At 45.0% G+C, this 18,662-nt stretch overlaps 1 protein-coding gene across 8 annotated transcripts in view; it reads right to left on the bottom strand.

Moving 5' to 3' along the window:
• The window catches only part of LOC115589223 (serine/threonine-protein phosphatase 2B catalytic subunit alpha isoform), a 60,477-nt gene that overhangs the window by 1,813 nt on the left and 40,002 nt on the right, over nt 1-18,662 (bottom strand). For 2 of the 8 annotated variants that reach the window (XM_030430009.1, XM_030430004.1), the window contains exons 7-15: nt 18,064-18,141; nt 17,092-17,186; nt 9,687-9,812; nt 8,985-9,056; nt 7,608-7,634; nt 6,606-6,690; nt 5,979-6,076; nt 5,456-5,464; nt 3,196-3,225 (exon numbers count right to left, since the gene is read on the bottom strand). In XM_030430009.1, coding sequence (XP_030285869.1) covers nt 3,196-3,225; nt 5,456-5,464; nt 5,979-6,076; nt 6,606-6,690; nt 7,608-7,634; nt 8,985-9,056; nt 9,687-9,812; nt 17,092-17,186; nt 18,064-18,141 — 620 coding nt within the window. The remainder of the gene's footprint in view (nt 1-3,195; nt 3,226-5,455; nt 5,465-5,978; nt 6,077-6,605; nt 6,691-7,607; nt 7,635-8,984; nt 9,057-9,686; nt 9,813-17,091; nt 17,187-18,063; nt 18,142-18,662) is intronic. The other 6 variants (XM_030430012.1, XM_030430007.1, XM_030430005.1 and 3 more) reach the window with 5 other exon arrangements.

Raw genomic sequence — 18,662 nt, 5'->3', positions numbered from 1 at the left:
GTTGAGATGCAAGAAAAAGGAAAGAAAAGGGAGAAATTAGGAGGGATTCATGAGGGGAGAGACTCAGTGATTAATAGAATGAAGTCACACTTGCTCACATTCACCCACACGTCAACAGATCTGCTGTATCTTTGGTTTGTTCTGGATTTATCTGATTGTTGTTACAAAAAAAACAACTTGTTTTACTTTAAAAAGAAACCCGACAACATAAAGACAGCACCTGAGGAGCTGCTGGCTAATTCATCCATGATAAGTGATGAACTGAAGGGCTTGTATTCACTGCTTCTTCTACATATTATATATTTAAAGTGTCATTTCTCACAACGTTCAGATGACGTTGACTTTGAGTTAAGTTGTTAAAATCACTGTAACATTGTCACAGCTTTCTACTGTTCCCTGTTTTCCGGTGTGTTGTTGACATTGAACGCAACACGCCAAACAAAAACAACAAAGTGAAGGTAAACTGGGTGTGTTTAACAGGTTTACTTGCTCAAGAACAACAAAAACAGTTTAACGGTTTCTTAATAATAATAATTGTTTATAGTACAACAAATAATCATTGAATTGAAATTTTAAGTTTGTTTAGTTTGTCCAAAGACAAAATGTTAAAAAATAAAAAGTTTGATATTATGTGATTATTAAATAACTTTAATACTTTGCTGGATATGAGCTAAGCTAAGCTAAGCTAAGCTAAGCTAGCTGCTGACTACAGTGTCACACTGTGGCGTCGACCTTCTCTTCTTACTCTGAACAAGGAAGTGAATAATTACCAAAATGTCAACTGATTATCTTCAACTGAGCATCTGAGCTGAAGTATTGTGCGACTCTTCTACAGCATTTTTATTTACATGTTGATCATTCTGAATGTTCAGCGGTTCAACAACAGAAGAACAATAAATATTTACAAAAAAGGGATATAACTCATTTTAATGAGATGACAACACATTAACACATTTATCAGAGGGATCAAAATCATAGAAGTGCACAGACAAAAGGATTCGAGGATCCTTCTAGATCTATAGAGGGAACTCCTGGCATCAGGGTCAACAGGTTTTCACTGTGCCAGCAAGTACTTCTACAATCCTGGACCATCTAATGGCCGTCTTGGAAATCTTAAACACTGTATGCGCTCTGTGTGATTAAAACTAAAAGGGATATCTTGACTCAGGCACATTCCAGAACACCTGAGGACCCCAAACATCCAGATCACCCCATCACGTCACAGATTAAAGAAAACGACAAAGGGGGGAAGAAGGAGAATGATCCAAGAGACAAAAAAGAACGAGGGGAGGAAAGAAAAAAACACTGGAGCGGAGCCCACTGAGACATTCACGTCCACAAGATCGAACCACGTCGAGACCGAGCTCACGTACAAAGACACTACAGAGGTACTCGGGGTGCTAACGACTTGTTTAGTCTGCTTGGAGCATGCAGCAATTAAAGAGGGGGTCACTGGAGGTTATGAGGGGTGGAGGTCACAACGGGGTGTCGACTGCCGTCAAATACAAACAAGATCAAATTCAAGTCAACTGAATAATGGAATTAGAGGGAAACGTAACATCCTAACACCACTGAAATGAATAAAATCAGGCTGATCTGACACAATGGCATCACGTTTGTAAACTCAATGCTGTTTTTATTCAGATCAATGGGACGTTTATCACATTACTGATCCAATATTCAGCTTGATCCAGTTTCATTTCAGCACGGAGAGTTTAACGTTTTGTTACTTCCACCTTTCATAAAAGTCTTAGTGGTGATAAAGACTAATGATTGCAAAGACGATGACCCTTCACTAGGATGAGTGGGAGGGAGGAGGGGGGTATATCATTTTAGAGGACAATTTGGGGAGCGTGGAGAGGGGCATGATGGGTAGCGTAGTTGTGTTGCTGCATAGCACAGGTCAGACACAGGTTATTAGCAGCTCACAGGAAAGAACACGAACACAGCAGGGCCACAGAGGATCCACATGGAGAGAGAAGCAGAGAAGAGTCTCCACACTACAATGGACTGTCCTCTACGGGGCTACACAGGAAATACTGGACAGATCCAACGTAAATAGCAGCCGGTGAACTACTATTTAGCTCGCAGTTGAGGTTGTTCTTGCGCCAAAGGCGATGTCAATAAAACATGTTCTAGGTTTTTGAGAATCCAATTTGGATTGTAAAGCCTCCTGTGGAGCGTTTGTCTGCTAATTCAGAGTCAGCTCTAAAGAAAACTCTATTATTATCATTATTATTATGATATTAATACAACAGCAACAACAATGCACAACTGCTTCAGTGGTTTCAAAGGGGAAATACCTTCATGAGATTTCATAGCAAGACTTCAGTGTATTGTGTGAGGGCAGAGCACAGACTGTAATGAGTGTGTAGCTTGCTGTACTACTGAATACTGTCTGAGACTTTATTTAAATATTTGCTGTAAACTCCTAGACGAGTCCTGCACAGCCTCACCTGGATGTTCGATGCTAACCACAAAGATATTTATGAATTTAAACATCCCGTCCTGTCAGCTTCTCTAACTCCTACAGCTGAGTGTTTGAGCTTCACTGTCCTAGTGTAATAATCATTAACACATGTCTGAGAGTTTCTTAATTACCTCGAACATATTTAGGCATTTCTGTAACACATATTGGCCGACACAAACATATCTACCATAAGCTAGAATACGGGTCAGGCCGACGTAGCCGCGTCGCTCTGCAGAACACATTATGTTGTTTACAGCCGGCGTCTCTGGTATCTGGTGGAGCTCAGTACAGCTGCCAGATGACCCGCCGGTGGTCGTATATATTTACACCTCCCACGTTATGCGAGTGTAAATGTGCATTTCCTCAAGTGCAATCTCACTCCTGACCCTCACATATTTCCGGATGCAGAAACATTTCATTAGCTTTGAAACAAACAACGTGATTTGCTTTGCACTCACTCAAAATCACAGCCGGAGCTTCTGTGATTTTGAAATCTGTGCTGTGAAATCCATTCCCCTTTAAAACACATGTGACCACAGGATTTCCTAATGACTTACTTCTTTTTTTTTTTTTTTTTTTTTGCTCTGTTAATACTATGCCACATTTTGTTAGCCCAAACACCCAACACACTCTATTCAAGCACCAGCGAGATGGATGAAAACCCAGCGGAGCCCCCTGTCTATTGCCATGAAAAGCAACAGAAGAGGGCAGCCAGACCCATTTACCTTCGTCAGCCTCAATAGCTTCAATAGTAGCTGAAGAGAAGAAGAGGGGGGTTGCAAAACGAATGAGAGAAGTGAGCAGAGGAGTTCATTTTGTCCCAGGAACAAGTCAATGAGCAGCAAAGACAGCCAATGCCGACAGCAAAGGTTAACATCATCTCCACATTTTATGACAAAGGACACATGGATGTTAGCAAAGAGGAGGAGGAGGAGGAGGAAGAGGAGGAGGAGGAGAGGGATGAGCCTTAGCTTTTTTGATGAGTTCCAGATCTGTAAAAAGGGAAGGTGACACATGTTTGTGGCAGCGGACGACCTCACGGGGAGGCATTGCATCTTTGAGATTACTTTGAGAAAAGTCTGACAAAGGAATCGATGTGGTGACAGAAAAAAAATGACACTGCAGGGGGGCGGAAAACACTGACAGCAGGTACAACACGGTAAAGCTGGAAGTATATTAGTTCTTTACTGTCGGAGCGTCACATGGAGGAAGGAGAGTTTAGAGAGGACGGATGGAGAACAGAGAAAGGTGTAGGTGCATGTGTGATCGTGAGCGTTATGGTTTAATCGAAGCGCCGCAGACACATGGAGCAGCGGTACTGTTGTGTTGTGTGCGACATGAAGCAGCATCTGGAACTGCAGGATTAGCAGCTTTTGATATGAAATATCAAAAGTGCTGGCTTACTTTTGTGAAGTGCGAGAAGTGGGGGGGGGGGGAGGAGAAAAACCTTTGGAGTATTAACCACTTACCAATGTTTTTACAGTCATCCTTGAGATCATAAATTAACATACAACGGTGTCAAAATTAGCCTCAGACAAAAGACAGGGATGGTGACGGCAAAGTAACACGTACACAGTCGTGACGTAGCGGAGACTACAGCACAGTACCGTTATGAGGATGAGGAAAAACGTTACAAAAAGGTAACAAACCGTAAACAGAATGGTTAATGGAGCCAACATTACAGTAGAAGCACACCGGCGTCTGCCCAAAGGAGGGGAGCGATGTGATTCTACCAAATGTTGCAACAGGAATCTCTGAGCATCACTCTGCCTTCACCGGGGTTCTCTAGTGTCAGCTGCTTCAGAACAATCTGTCACATATATGTCCATCCAGTGTTGGAATAACTCTACTGGACTCAAACACAGAAATACTCTGAAAATACACTTATCGCTGGGCTAAAAGCTGAAAAATCAGAGCGATCTGATTATTACTTAAAGACCCCTGAATGTAAAAAATGATGTAAACAAACTTCTGTTGTTTCAGCCGAAATCTATGAGGCTGAAGAAAAGAAGGGAACTCACTCTGCCTGCTGAAGATATGTACAGCTGCAAACTTTATCCAGAAGTAGTTTGTGACTCTTGAGATAAAATTAATTAAAAAATAATAATATTCTTCATGTTAAAAATGGAAAAGTTCCATAAACGTACAGCTAAAAAAAGCTCCTAGCAGCTAATGTTAGCAAACATTAGAGATCGACCAGTTATTGCACTGATTCGATATTCAGCATGGTTGAGATTATCGTAATCTGCGTCCTTTTTTTTGTGTGCTAATAAAGTAAATTAATTTGAAATGCAGCCACCTCACTCTGTCTCGCCTACAACTCTGTCTCAAACCTGTTCTCTGGTAAAGTGATTCAGTCACTGGTGATTCTAGATTTTCACTTTACCGTGAATCCAAACCAGCTCCACAAACTGGATATCTGTCTCCACAACTGCTAATAATCTGCTGCGTATCAGTCACTCCCTGCTGCACTCAGGCTTTGTTTATTAAGACACTGTGTAACATGCTCATGTTCTGTTCAATAACAATGAAATCTATCGTTTTATTAAAGTGCTAGCTGATGTTTTGTGAGAACCTGTGAGAGGAGAGCGAAGTCGTCTAGATTTCTGTTTAGTTTCTGTGAATGAAAAGGCCGACAGCAGCCGTCCCCCTTTCATTCACAAGTTGTCAATTCCAATTCATCCTCTGAATCGCAGCGACAGCCGTCTCTATCCTGACGGAGCGCTGCTGAGATCCACCACTGGCACTCGAATGCACAATAAAGTGACCATTTATGTCAGGAGTTAATTTGAAGTGTTTGCGAAGGCTTTTTTCCAGAGAGCCTCGACTTCCTCGCTGCAGCAGCTTGTCAGACTCATTTAGGGAGTGTTTGGAATTCAACATAAAAGGGTGGACTGAACTCTAAACTGGTCTCACAAAAAAAGAAAGAAGAAAAAAAAAAAGAAAAGGAATAACACAACAGAATACTTGCACAACCGATTATACCTGCAGTTTCTAGGGAGAAAGGAGAAAGAAAAAGATACAGGTAATATTTGAGATAAAAACCAGTGGAATACAGAAAGAGACGGGGACGGGAAGACAGGGTATTAATGCCAGACATCAGCAGGGAGACACATCAGAGAAGACAACGGGACAAAGAAAATCTGCTGAATTCATCGGGCGAAGAGGGGAAATATAACTTCATATTCTACAGTCACTTAAAAAACACTACATCCAACATTTACGATGAAGGAAGGCTACAGAAAGCTGCTGTCACTGCTTAGTCGTATTTAAACAAACAGGCAGTACAGAAAGGATGCCGACTAAAGCTGCCAGAAACATTGAACTACACTTACAGTATTACTGTGAGGCAGCACAAACGGAAGGAGTCTGTGTGTACAGTATCCCCTAAACACTGAGCTAGCACTTTATTCAGGGTATCGCTGCGTAAGGGGAATTTCTGTGTGTGTGAGGATCCGTTGTGGGGGCCAGAGCTGGGGGGTCTCGGGGAACTTGGTGACAGTCTTACCATTCTGCAGCTTCTCTTTGCCACCGGACAGCACTCCGCTTGGTAGCATGCCTGTCGGGGTCAGTCCCTTCAGCGTCAGCACGCTCTCACTCTCCTCTCTGGAATGCAAACACACAAATACGCAGATTATTCATGAGGAATTACTTCCTTGAAGCTTTGGTTAGACAGTTTAATACCTACTACATGACAAAAGCTTAATATTGAAGTTTTTTTGCCACTTGGGGCAGCGGAACACGCTAAAAACATTAGCATTCATTGAGAAAGTCTGGTGTTTTACCTTCTTTTAGCTCTGTTTTGGTCTCCACCAACACCTGAAGGACATATCTGGTTTGCCACACTATGTTCACGAGCTAGCTAACAACTTATTTAAACTGAAAACAGTTGGCTGCTGAGTTAATGAGAGTAAAGACGGTAAAGCTGTGGGCTAAATAAACAAAACAATTAGCTAAAAGATGCTAAACCATCTGTAGAGGTGAAGGGAACCGCAGAGCTGTTCTTCAGGCATTTAACTTATTGCTCAGACATAAATATTGCATATTGCAGCTTTAAATATTCTTTTCCGTGTCTTGTAATGGAGTACTGACGACGGTAGAACATACAGGATGTGTTTTTCTCATGTTTTCATACCTGAGCACAGAGAATACTCGGGCCATCTTGCCAATGGCACGGATCTTGTTGCGGATGACCTCCTTGCGGGCAGAAGCTGTGGCACCTGGAGAGGTCAGAGGTCAGACACAATCATACAAACTGTGACTCATGTCCTGTGGAGGTCTCATCCAGACTGAACTGTCTCAAACTCTAAAGTCTTTATCCTTAATCGGGCCGAGCGAGTCTTTTGGACTATTAGTTCTATCCAGAAGTGCGTCAGGCGAACACAATGCAAACACCTGCTGTTATTGAAGCCCAGAGGTCAGATTATATGAAATGGTTTAAATCCTGACACACATCACAACAACTGAGGGACTCTCAGCATCCTGCGCATTCATGCTGCCTCTGCATAACGTACGACTGAGTCCCTTCACATCAGCTGTAGACGGACTGATCCTTGTCCAAACACGTCTTTTCAGCACGTTCGACGAGCACACTCTATATGAATGTTCCTGTTTTGGTTGCAGATTTTTCCTGGACTGGAAAACTAAACTTTGCTGCATGATAACAGTTTGAAGGCCCCAGGGAGCCCCTCTGGAAAAAATGCATGAGTGTGAAGGATGGAAATGGAGCTGATGCGTGGTGAAAAGAGCTGACAGCCTGACGTCTGCTTTAAGACTCTCCCCCTCATCCTCGGTTGAGTACACAACTACGACTTTAAGATAAGTTTCTTCACAGTATTAATTCCCTGTAATAAATCTGCTTCTTCTAATGTGTGCAGCAAAAACACCGACTGGCTAATGAGAATGACCTTTAAATATTTCTTCATGTGTCAGAGTTGGCCCTAGCTGAAGCAGGAGCATGTAAGTGTCACATTACTGACACGTCTGTGTGGGAAACAATTAAAATGAGATCATTAGGAGGACTCAGCAGTCGTGTTAGAAGGTGCATTAAACAGACGTTAGTTAACAGACTTACAGAGAGCAAGCACGGCCAAAAGTCTATCTACTCTGCACACACCATCAGGGCTAATGTTTGTACCTTTTTTGGGGGGATATATTAGCTGTCCTTCTCATGAAACACCCCCAGAAGAGAAGACAAGAAAAAGGACAGAGAGATCAGTGGATGGCTGTAGAATGAAAAGAGGAGGCGGCAGAGAGGTGGCGAAATAAAAGGCGAGAAGGCACAACATGTAAAGGAAAAGCGATGCCTTGAACAGAAAAACTCTGGAAAACATAGAAAAGAGAAATTAGATGAGTTCAACCAAGGCAGTGACAACACCACAGCATGATACAGAGAGAAACGAGAGAGGGAGAGACGAGAATGCAAAAAGAAATACGTGAAAAGAAGTAGTGAGGTAACTGAGATAACAAAACAATGGCAATTGGAGATAAAGAGCAAGGGCAAGGGCAAGAAGTGGATTATCAGAGATTATAAAGGGCACAGAAAAGGAAATCATGAGTGAGAAATACCAAACAAAAGAACAATCCAAATGTCAACAAAATATGAGACATGGCAGAAAAACTGAAGAAGAAGTGAGCTGGAGTTGAAACGACCAAGAGAGCCGAGTGGAAGAGGAGGTGGAGGATGATGGGATGTTAAAGGACGGATCATTATATGAGGGGCTGTAAACTAAAACTGTAATACACAACATATATATATTCCCTGGTTACTCATCTGAACTTCATGTCAATCAGCTGAAGCTACAGGCAGCATTTATACGTTTTAAAGAGTTTCAACTAGAGCAAAATCTCCACGTATGGGCGCCGTTCACAGAGCAGGACTGAGCATCAGCAATCATCAGGAGGAGGAAGAGACGGAGGGAAGGACCGCTGAGATCATTTCCTGTGTGGCGGTAAGAGGTGGGGCAGGCTGAGGGGAAACTAGTCATCTCACTGTAGATAAACTGATCTGGGATCAAACAGACGACTCCAACATGACACTATGACACCACGATAAGAAGCATGACTACACTACAGGACAAAACACCACCAACAGTTTGTGTTTTGTTCATTTCAACACTCTCTTCTTTTCTTCTGGCCTCAGATTTTGATGTATTTGGACTCTTTCAGACTTGGTGAGGACCCGCTGAGGCCACAGGGATCGATTTTCAGGCTGCTGAAGGTTATGAGTCATGATTTAGCTGCGTCACGCGCCGACAGCTTCTGGATTGTCTCACTGCTGATGAATAATACGCTCAAGAATGCTTTTTAAATTAAAGACATTTAAACTAAATCTTCCTAACAATAGAGCTGAGCGGTGAAAACACAAGGAATGTGTATGTTTGTCTGTAATTTAAATTTTTTGGATAGAGTGTGTGTGTGTCTGCTATTCCTATTAGCAGAGGACGCCCTCTAGTGGCGCTCAGGTGAACTGCAGGGACAACTGCTGTGGTTTCCGTCCGTCTGCCGAGCTTACCGTCCAGCTCCTCGTCGGTCGTCAGCTCATCATTGGAGCAGATGCTCAACACGTTCACTAGCATCTCAGTCACTGTGAAGACATTAAGAAAACATATTACAAGACGGCACCATGAGAGGTTTTCCTGTGCATGTATTCGACCTGTTACATGTGTCTGAAGAAGGCGGCGCTAGTCAGACGAACACAGATTCACCCGACTGACCCTCCGCACACACCCAGAGAGCAGCCGGCAGCCGTGACCTTGCAGCATGGCGAGGAATGGCCCCGTGAGGACGGGTCACACCCAAAATGGGCTTCCTGGAGTGTGTGTGCGTCAGTGGTAGTTACGTGTGATTAATTGACACACATGTGTGAGGGGTTTGACAGCACGGTGCCCTCAACTCAACAAAACCCAACGCCTGCAACAAACTTCAAGGCGGTGAGAGAATTCAAACCTCTGCAGCAGAACGAGCCTTTAAACCAACACGTCAAAGCAATTTAGTGGCTTTAAATGTAAGCAGCTCTGTGGCTCATCAGTCATGTGGAGTACGTGTTGTATTTATGAGCTCTAATTGACGACACTGCAGTGAGTGCTATGTTCCATTTTCATTACTGACTCAGGAGACTGAATGTTCATTACAAGTCACCGGTGCACTGCAACATTTTGTAAAACTGCTTGTACTCCATGTTCTCCTTTCATCAAATATCACGGTGAGCGCTCACCTTTCTCCCCGACGAACGGCAGGGACCAGGTGAAAACGTCCATGAAGTTGGGCAGCCAGTAAGGGTGAGGCGAGCAGTTGAACTGTCGGATGTTCATCACGTTGTTCTCGTACTTCAGCACCGCCGCTGGGGAGGAAACAGAAGAGGAAGGGCGGTTGTTAAAATATGACTTCATGTGTGAGAAATCTTTATTGTCCTCTTAAAAAGTTGGAAAGAAACTGTGATTGGAGTCCAAACTGAACTGATGAAGAAAAAGCATCAGATGGTATTAAGGTCCAGGTCCATTATCCACCTCACCCTCTTTCCAACCATCACTTAGAAATACTGTGTGGCCTCAGCAGCTGGTACACATCCTTTGTTGGTCTACCATCTTATCAGCCCAGAGAGAATTACCCACAAAGTACTCAGCCTGTAATAGAACCAAGAAACAGAGACGGCTGTGGGAGAACATCAGCCTCCGAGGAGCCAACAGGATGCACATCAAACGGAAATATCCCAGAATGGTTTGAGGGATTGCTTCGGAAACACAATCCTCCATTAAAGGAAAGACATTCTTTACCTGTAATAACTTTTAATAACTTTAATTAATTGTTTCTGTATTGTATTCCCCCGATGTGCTGAGGCATTTCTTCCTGAAGTATTAAATAGAGCAAGGCCATCTTCATAAACACTTTAAGTTTTTATGTGAGGAGTTCTTGGGTGTTTTTGTTTTTACCTCTCCTGGTTAATGATTCACGAGCTGCAGTTGCTGAGCACACGGAGCTCCATTTGGCTTAAAAAACCTATCGAGAGAAAAGTGTAAGGTGTCCAAAACACTGTCAGCAACACCAGGACTGGACTGCAGCCTGGACGCTGTCAGTCAACCTCGGAATAAACGGATCCGGGACAAACCGACCTACACAAAGACATTTCGAGGTGATGTATTATCATCAGCATCTGTCAATCTCTCACTCCGACTATTAAGGAATATTAGAATAGCAGAAATGTGACAACTGAGGCTTGAAAACTGCACAAGCACTAAATTCAAGGCAACTTGAGGGGATAAAAAACAAGAAATCAATCCCCGTTTCTCCCTTCTGGAACATTTCCTCTGCATATTGATCACCGCCCCCCCCCCAACGAGGTGAAACATGTCCGTCATCACAGAAACACATGGCTCAGCATTTGGTCTCAACGAGGCGGAGCACTTTTCATTAATTACCCCCCGAGAATCATCAATTTCTGGCGAGGAGGGAAGGAGAGTCGCAGGAGACAGGAAGCTAAGGTAATGATAGGCAATGCTATTAACGGCAATGAACTCTGTATGACGATCATTATCCAGGCAATCTGACATGGAACCATGAAGACGCAGCCGCTTCACTCCTACTGACCTGATTTTGCCATCATTAAAATCTTCATTCTTATGCTGCTAAAATGCTAAAATGATCCTAAATGCTCTTTTTATGGTTATAAGCTGATTTCTCCTCCAACACTAACCCTTCCTAAACTCATTATAGTTCTTTATTTCATTATTTACACTAACTTTGTGCATATAACATCGTGAAATGTGGAAAAATCAGCCGCAAAATGCATAAAACTGCACAAACTTGCATTATTTCCAAGTTTATGGCTTTAAAAGCTGCAATAAACTATATATTATTGGATTTGAAATCTCATTGGCTGCATGATGCATCAGTCATCCGGAGACTGGCGTGTAATTGGCTCAGGAGAGAACAGAAGAAGAAGAAGAAGGAGGGGTCACATGTCTACCTGAGCACTCGTTGGCTGTTGTAGGCTCTAGGGCGGGCTTAGACGCTCCTATCTGCTCAAATGATCAACTGATTAATCGTGAAAAGAGTTGAAAAGAGAGAGAGAAATGTGCTTGTTTGGTTTCTTCTGTTTGATCGTGTCTGTGTGTTAAATATGGAGCTGAAGCTAGCGTCTGGTTAGCTTAGCATAGCAACTGGAAACAGCTGGAGGAGACTTCCCTGAATCTCCTCCGGTCACTTCCTTGTTCCCTCACGCCGACTACAAAACTACAAAATGAAACTCATGAATTAGTCTGGCACACAAACGCCTTTAAATTATTCAAGTGGTTGTATCAGTCATGTAGCAGTGGAGACGGCGGTGGGCGGGGTCAGGTTGGCGCTCACATTAAAGGTGTAGACGGAGAAGCAGAGTCAGCCGTGTGTGGTGTCGGTCATGGTACAGCACATACAGAAAAAACTATTTAAAGACCCGGTTTGACTCTCAGGCTGCAGTAATGTGCTGCGTCGAGTAGTATCAGTTTATTTTATGCGATGCCTTATCATAATCACATGGTCACTGTGTACTGCTGACATAGAAACCACCTTCCAAACACTGACCACAGCATGCCCCATGTGACCTCACCCATGATTAAGGCATAGTGTGAATGTGGGTGCTGAGGAAAACATGAGAGCTGCCAAACATAAAAATATCCACGCTGGATATAGAGGCCCCAGCCCCGCTCATGGACCGGGCCCGTCTGGTGGCCCAGATCTGGGGGAAAGCGGACACCGTGGCTGGGTCACCATGGGGGGACTTTCCTGCCTCGGCCTCTCTCGGGTCGGGAATAGCAAGTCATCAAACCTGGCATCCCAAGCAGCTAGAACCTCGGGCGCAACACGAATCGGGTCAGAAGACATCCTGCTAGGCTAGGGTTTGCCTCAGTGTGTGTGTGTGTGTGTGTGTGTGTGTGTGTGTGTGTGTGTGTGTGTGATCAATGAGGCATGGTATTGCATATAGTGCAGTAGCTATACAATCAAAGTGGTCCCTTCAGTATTGCAAAGGATTACATTCCACCACCGCACCTCCCTTATCCCAGGCTACACACACACGCACACACACACACACACACACACACACACACACACACACACCCCTTCAACATAAACATTCAACAAAGACTCTCCTGCAGGGGAACATCCATATACTGTATAATTAATGTGGCATTATTCTCATTACCGACAAAACGGCACGACACAGTCCAATAAGAAAAGCGTTGTGTTATCCTGACACACTCAGACGGACACCGTGGGTGTTTGTGCGTGTGCGTCGGCGTGCATGAAAGCAGTCGCACGCGTGGGCAGGCGTTGCATAAACATCACATACTGCATAAACATGGTTGAGGCACTTGATTGAATGCAGCCACGGAGGCCCGGAGGGAAAAAGGCAGAGCGGGGGAGAAGGTCAGCTCCCCCGCCGTCGCTCCTTCAAATCGGATTCCCTTTAAAGGAACAGAGCCGCCCGACAACCTCCCCCGTGCAGAACAAAACAAAACATGCTCTTCGCACTCCAGGTACAAACAGGTCACGGCCTGTTCCCTTTTCTCTGGACACTTCATCACACATGCAGATAAGGCTGACAGGAGCAGCACTCGGCTGCTCTGTAATCAGAGCACGCTTTACTACAAATGCACAATTATATGCAAAGTTATTTCTCCTGCAGCAGGAGGGCAGCGCTCTGGTGGCGAGCAGCTGGGAGCTCTGCGTTCGACTCCGCTGCTGAATCTGGAGCTGCATGACAGCCACTAGATGTCTCTGCTGCTCTGGTGCTGGTCTACCAGGGTACCTGAGGCCAAGCCTGCTGCCACGGTAACACAGATATTGCGAGTTGACGCCCCCCTGCCTCATTAATTATTCATAAGGGAGTGCCTTGAGTCGGTTTCCCCGGTAACGAGGGCTGTTAAATCTGCTTGGAGATCAGGGGGAGATTCCCACCGTCCTGCCCTGACGCTGAACGCAGACTGCTGACTGCACGAGGCGTCTTGGATCGAGTTCCACCGGATCAGTATTCCACGCCGACCCGTTAAACTCAGCGCTCTGCTTCCATTACACGACAGACAGGACAGGACCGAATGTCGTCCACGAGCAGCTGACCGCTTTCTCATTTATCTTCAGTCAATAAATTGATGAGCAGGGTTGAAATAATGGTCATGCATAACAAATATGGCCGCCTGATTCAGCTGATAACAGGGAGATTCAGATTTTAAATTCTGATTATGAGTGTGTTTCTTTTCAAGGTTCACTCTCTCGACCACATCCCACAGTCGTCCTCGTGGACAGAGATCCTTTTTTTAGTCGACAAATATTAACTCGAGGTCCTCTTACTGGCTTTTTAGGCACTTTTAACCATATTTCTCGCTCAGCTGATCGAAGCGGTTGTGAGTTAGTTAAATTGTCTTGAAGCACACCCCACAGTCTTCTCTAATAGTCTTCCTCATCAGACGGAGACGGGTTTTGATTTAAAATGTTCTACTGTCGCAATTAAATCTAACTCGAGGGTCTCTAACTGGCCTCTCGTGGTCTTCTCCTGGATAAAAGGTCGACCGACGAGCTTTCATTTGGTCTTCCTATTTTGGTTTGACAATTAGAATCTTAACTCGTGGTCCATTTACTTTCTCAGAGGCAGACAGAGATTACAGATAATGACTTAAACTTAACTTTCGTCTTCATCGGTGGACAGATTTCTGCTAATTGGTCTCAACTTAATATGAGGTTTTCTTGGCATTCTTATGCAAAAATAAGATTAGAAATGCAAACATGTCTCGTATCAATCAGCAGAATCAGAGTTGATTTTTTATAATATAAAGAGGTTCAGTTTGTTTGGAACATGAAGCTCTCTTCCTGCGCGACATCATGTTCTTCATTCCTCTTTAAAAATGCAGCAGTTCTGTCGCTGCATCGTGTTTACAGAGAAGTGAAGGGAAGCCCATGGCTGACCACAGCGAGAGCAGATGGGTGGGCAGGGATACTCTTCTCGCTGGCACTCGTGACGAGGGGGGAAAAATGAATTCCCTGCAGGGTTGGCGTCATCGCTGCCCTCGCTTCCATCCTGCTATTTATTCCAGTGGCAGGGCCAGGAGCCAATCACACCACTCCATTTCCCCTCTCTTCAAATCATCTCCAATCAGCAGAGAGCTGCAGGCAGGAAACGGTATAAAAGAGCGAACCGTGTCTAAGTTTGACCTGCGATTGAACCAAAACGATGTCACAATCCCTTTTTTCTTGGCGACAACACATTCCATTCCTGTTTCCACCTCATCATCAAACACCAACACGAGAGGAACGACACTTTCATTTGGTTATATAAGATTTCACAGGTGTGAGATGGATCCAACCCAACCGATCCTTCACTGTCTCGAGGGTGAAATGAGAGATTAGCGTCAACAGCGTTGGCAGCAACACTGTCATTTCGCTTTTATTCCATCCAAGCACCAGAACCATTAAGGATTCAGTTGTTGGCTTTCGAGACCAGTCAATAATGATGCAGCAGAAAACATTCCATTAATTCGAAACCGCAAGCAATCTCCAAAGTGTGTAACTGCCAGCTACACCCCTCCTCCTCCTCCTCCTCCTCCTCCTCTTCATCCCACTCTCTCCACTGCAGTCACTTCAGGACTCAAACAGTGAAAGCTCAAAGATTGAAAACTGCTAAATCACTGCTGCTGTGTTTTCATTTATTGTGGCTCTGCAGCCACCTCAGGGCCCGGCGGTGCAGAGGTCAGAACTGTGATGGACAGCCGGGTCAGCGCCTGACACTTACTGCGATGCAAACAGTTTGACTTGAAGGGGGAAAAAGGAGTGATGGGTTTGAATCTTAAAAAAAAGCAGGACTTTGTAGAATCACACCCTGACTCAGCAACAAGTTCAATCTACGTCTGGCGGAGGAGTTTTTCCGAGCACAGATATCGTCCGCCGCCGCCGCCGCCGCCTCCTCTCTGAGACGTGGAGAACTCTCATTGGTTAATCTGGCCAACTCCCAGCTCTGTATCGACGGGACCTGCTGATGCCTCCTCCCTCCCCGTTCAGATTTATTTTCCCACTCGATTGGCCATCAATCACAGGACATGCTCAGTGGGCTCGGAGCTCCGGCAAAGAAGCTAAGAGCAGACCAATTCATTACAGAGGCTTTGGTTCTGCCGGTGAACCCGACCCACCCACATGACTGATTAGGACAGCATCAGCAGGACTGATAGGCCCGTATTGGTTAGCTGTGCCTGTTCCATGGAATTGTGTAACTGTGGGGGGAAAATACATCAAGCAGAGTCGAGTAAACGACTGATAGAGCGAATTGGGAACCAAGTAATTACATAACCACAACTTGTGAAGTTTTAAGAGCTTTAACATAAAACCTCTGGCAAGACTTTGCAGCTTGAGGGATGTTTATTTGCTCGGGAATTGATCTCTTTTCTCTGCTATTATATTTGTGTTTTAAGCCAAAGATCTCTCCTGCGATAGATTCAGCCAAGGAGAAAAATGCGTCTCATTTTCGAGCAGACAGTGAATGATGGGAGGAATAAAGAACACGCAGTCCTGCGTGGTGAGATGCATCTGTGTGCCTGAATGAAGTCAAACACACAGTAATCTTTCTCTTTCTGATAACCACTCTTATCAGCTGAAGGTCGGCCGGTTGCAGCTACGACCAGGTTACACACCAAATCATTTTAGACCGCTTCATAGAAGTTCAAGAAAAAATCGCCTCACATCATTTTGTTTGTTCGTATTGTGTCGTGTTGACTGGGAAACATGGGAAGAAGAACTGGCACGGAACAAAATGGGATCCTGATAAGAAACAACAATCCCGACAGGCCACGCTGTTCCCTGAATGTCCTTATTGTGCACAGAAGGAGGCATGAAGGCCGCTCACGTGGAAAAAGTGTCAACAAACGCAACTTAATCTCAGATCAGAGAACGCAGAGCGGAGCCGCCCTCGCTGCCTGCATCATGCGCTCACACCAGCAGCATTTCATCACCAGAGGAATTGCAAAACAGCGTGCACCAGCACCATCGCTCTTTCCTTCCCATTTCCATTTCCTGTGGTTTGCCCACCGCCGCCCCCGTCCGATCGCGCTCCCACAGCCAAGGCAGATACTGTCTGTTCTCGGGGGGGAAAAGTGCTGACTCACAGCACAAAGGCAAGCCTATCTTGCTGCGTGGGCACCGTAGCACCGCATAGGGCGGCACCGGGTGCCAAGTCAACCGGCATCAGGCCATTTAATTTCACACCAGTTCTGTCCCTGAACTGACCCGGCCAAAATCAGAGTCAGACATTTTCTGTCCTCAATAAGAACAATTATTTCACAGATTGGGGGTAGAGTGGTTCTCCGACAGCTGCATGCAGTGAGTAAGTGACATTTAAGAGCTTATTATCAGTCTCATACAGAATCAACACTCCAGTCTGCAGCTCCGTGGAGCGTTCAGGCTCTTTCAGCTTATTGTTTTGGTCGTTCGGTTGTGTTGTGGCTGGAGTGAATGAGTAACTAGCAAACCAGATATTTCCTGAGAGAGTAAGTCAGATTAAACCAGAGCTGAAAACACATCCAGGTGTTTTGTGCAACACATTCTGACCCTTCAGTGCAGGAATCACAATTAAGATTGATAACGACGCGTTCTCTTCTCCTCACCTTTGTTGTTGTAGACATCTAGGTAGTTGGGTGCTGAGAAGATGGTGATGAGCGACGGGAAGCCAGTGGTCTGACTCTTTCTGTACATGCGGTACCTGTTAGGACGAGCAGGAGAGAGGTGAGGATTAGATAACAGTTTAATCATTGGTGTTCGGCCCCTCGGGACACGATTAGCAGATTGTTGTTTGTGTTGCGAGCTGATGATCGGTAAGTCTGGGGGGCAACTGAGCGTAGAGTCAGGAGAGTAAATCCCTGAGCTGCAGGTGAAATATGCCCTTAAATTTAACGGTCGTGACAACGAGCCAACAGTCAAACTCAGATCCCCCGGCGACCGTCTGGGCCGCGTTTGGTGGTTTGGATACTCGAGCTTCAGGTAAACAGAAGATGATTTATTTGCTGCACCAAACCGACTGCAAACGAAACCTGGACGGAGCTCAACAACACTATTGCATGTGTGGTCTAAGGTGGCTAGGGGCTGCGACCTCATCGGGGACGTGGCGAGGCGTCCCCATGTGACCGAGCTGTGGGAGCGCAGCAGTAAACATCCCACCGCCGCCGTCACCTCGCTGCGAGGGAGATCAGCTCCACACGTCCACCCACCTGCCCGCTTTACCAACGCAACGTTTCAAAGTGAAGCTTTCAGGCGCCTTTGTTAGAAATTCAGGGTGAATAACAGACAAGCTGGGTTGTTGTAAAGCTTTCTACGTGTCTGAATGTGAAGTAAACAACATGCATTTCTTCGCAATCAAACAAAACCTGACAGAAAGCGGCATAAATCATCGTTACATCACATCTGGCCAGCTCTGGATTCATTTTCATCTATCGGATTAACGCGATTTCTCTCAAAAGTTCAGGCTGTGCCGAACCTGCCCTTCAGACGGGCTCCGAGCTTTTTTCATTTAATACCCCGGTCTGAATCACTCTGCCGTGTGACGGTGTGATGGGAGGAAGACGAAATGCCACAACACTCACCCAGCATCCTGCGCTTCATGGGCCCGGATGATGGATAATAAGTTATTGTGTTGTAGAAAGTCACAGACTGCAGGGTAGCTGTGGAATAAAGAGACAAACATTTGGTTTACTCATACATCCAGAAAAAACCCAGTACGATCAAGAAGGAGGATCAATAGAAATAACTAAATAAGTCACGGCTCTTATTGATCGTGCTCGGAGGAACAGTGGATACACAACATCGAGTTCAGGCTCAATCTGGTCTTGACCAACTGTGCAAGGAGGTTTATTACTCTGAAAGGCTTCCATGTCACATTTAAAACCTTATAATGTTTAAAACAAAAGGTAAGATTGAATTAAACCAGATTATCTAAGCAATGACCCTCTCAGTGTTTCCCACTTCCAACCAGCATATTTAACGAAGGAGAACGTCTCGATTTAAAAAACAAGCTGCGTTACCAAAATGCTTCTGAGCGCTGCTTCTCAGGGAACACGATTAAAACCCCCGTGGACGTCAGGATTTGTGAATCGTGGGATGCTGCGTAATGAACAGATTGAGTGACACCTTCGCATCGCATCTGAAACACTCAGTGAATGTGGGAGGACTTCTCAACAATAAT

Source organism: Sparus aurata, chromosome 10, assembly GCF_900880675.1.
Source record: "Sparus aurata chromosome 10, fSpaAur1.1, whole genome shotgun sequence".
NCBI lineage: Eukaryota > Metazoa > Chordata > Actinopteri > Spariformes > Sparidae > Sparus > Sparus aurata.
This window is presented reverse-complemented; position numbering and strand designations above follow the sequence as displayed.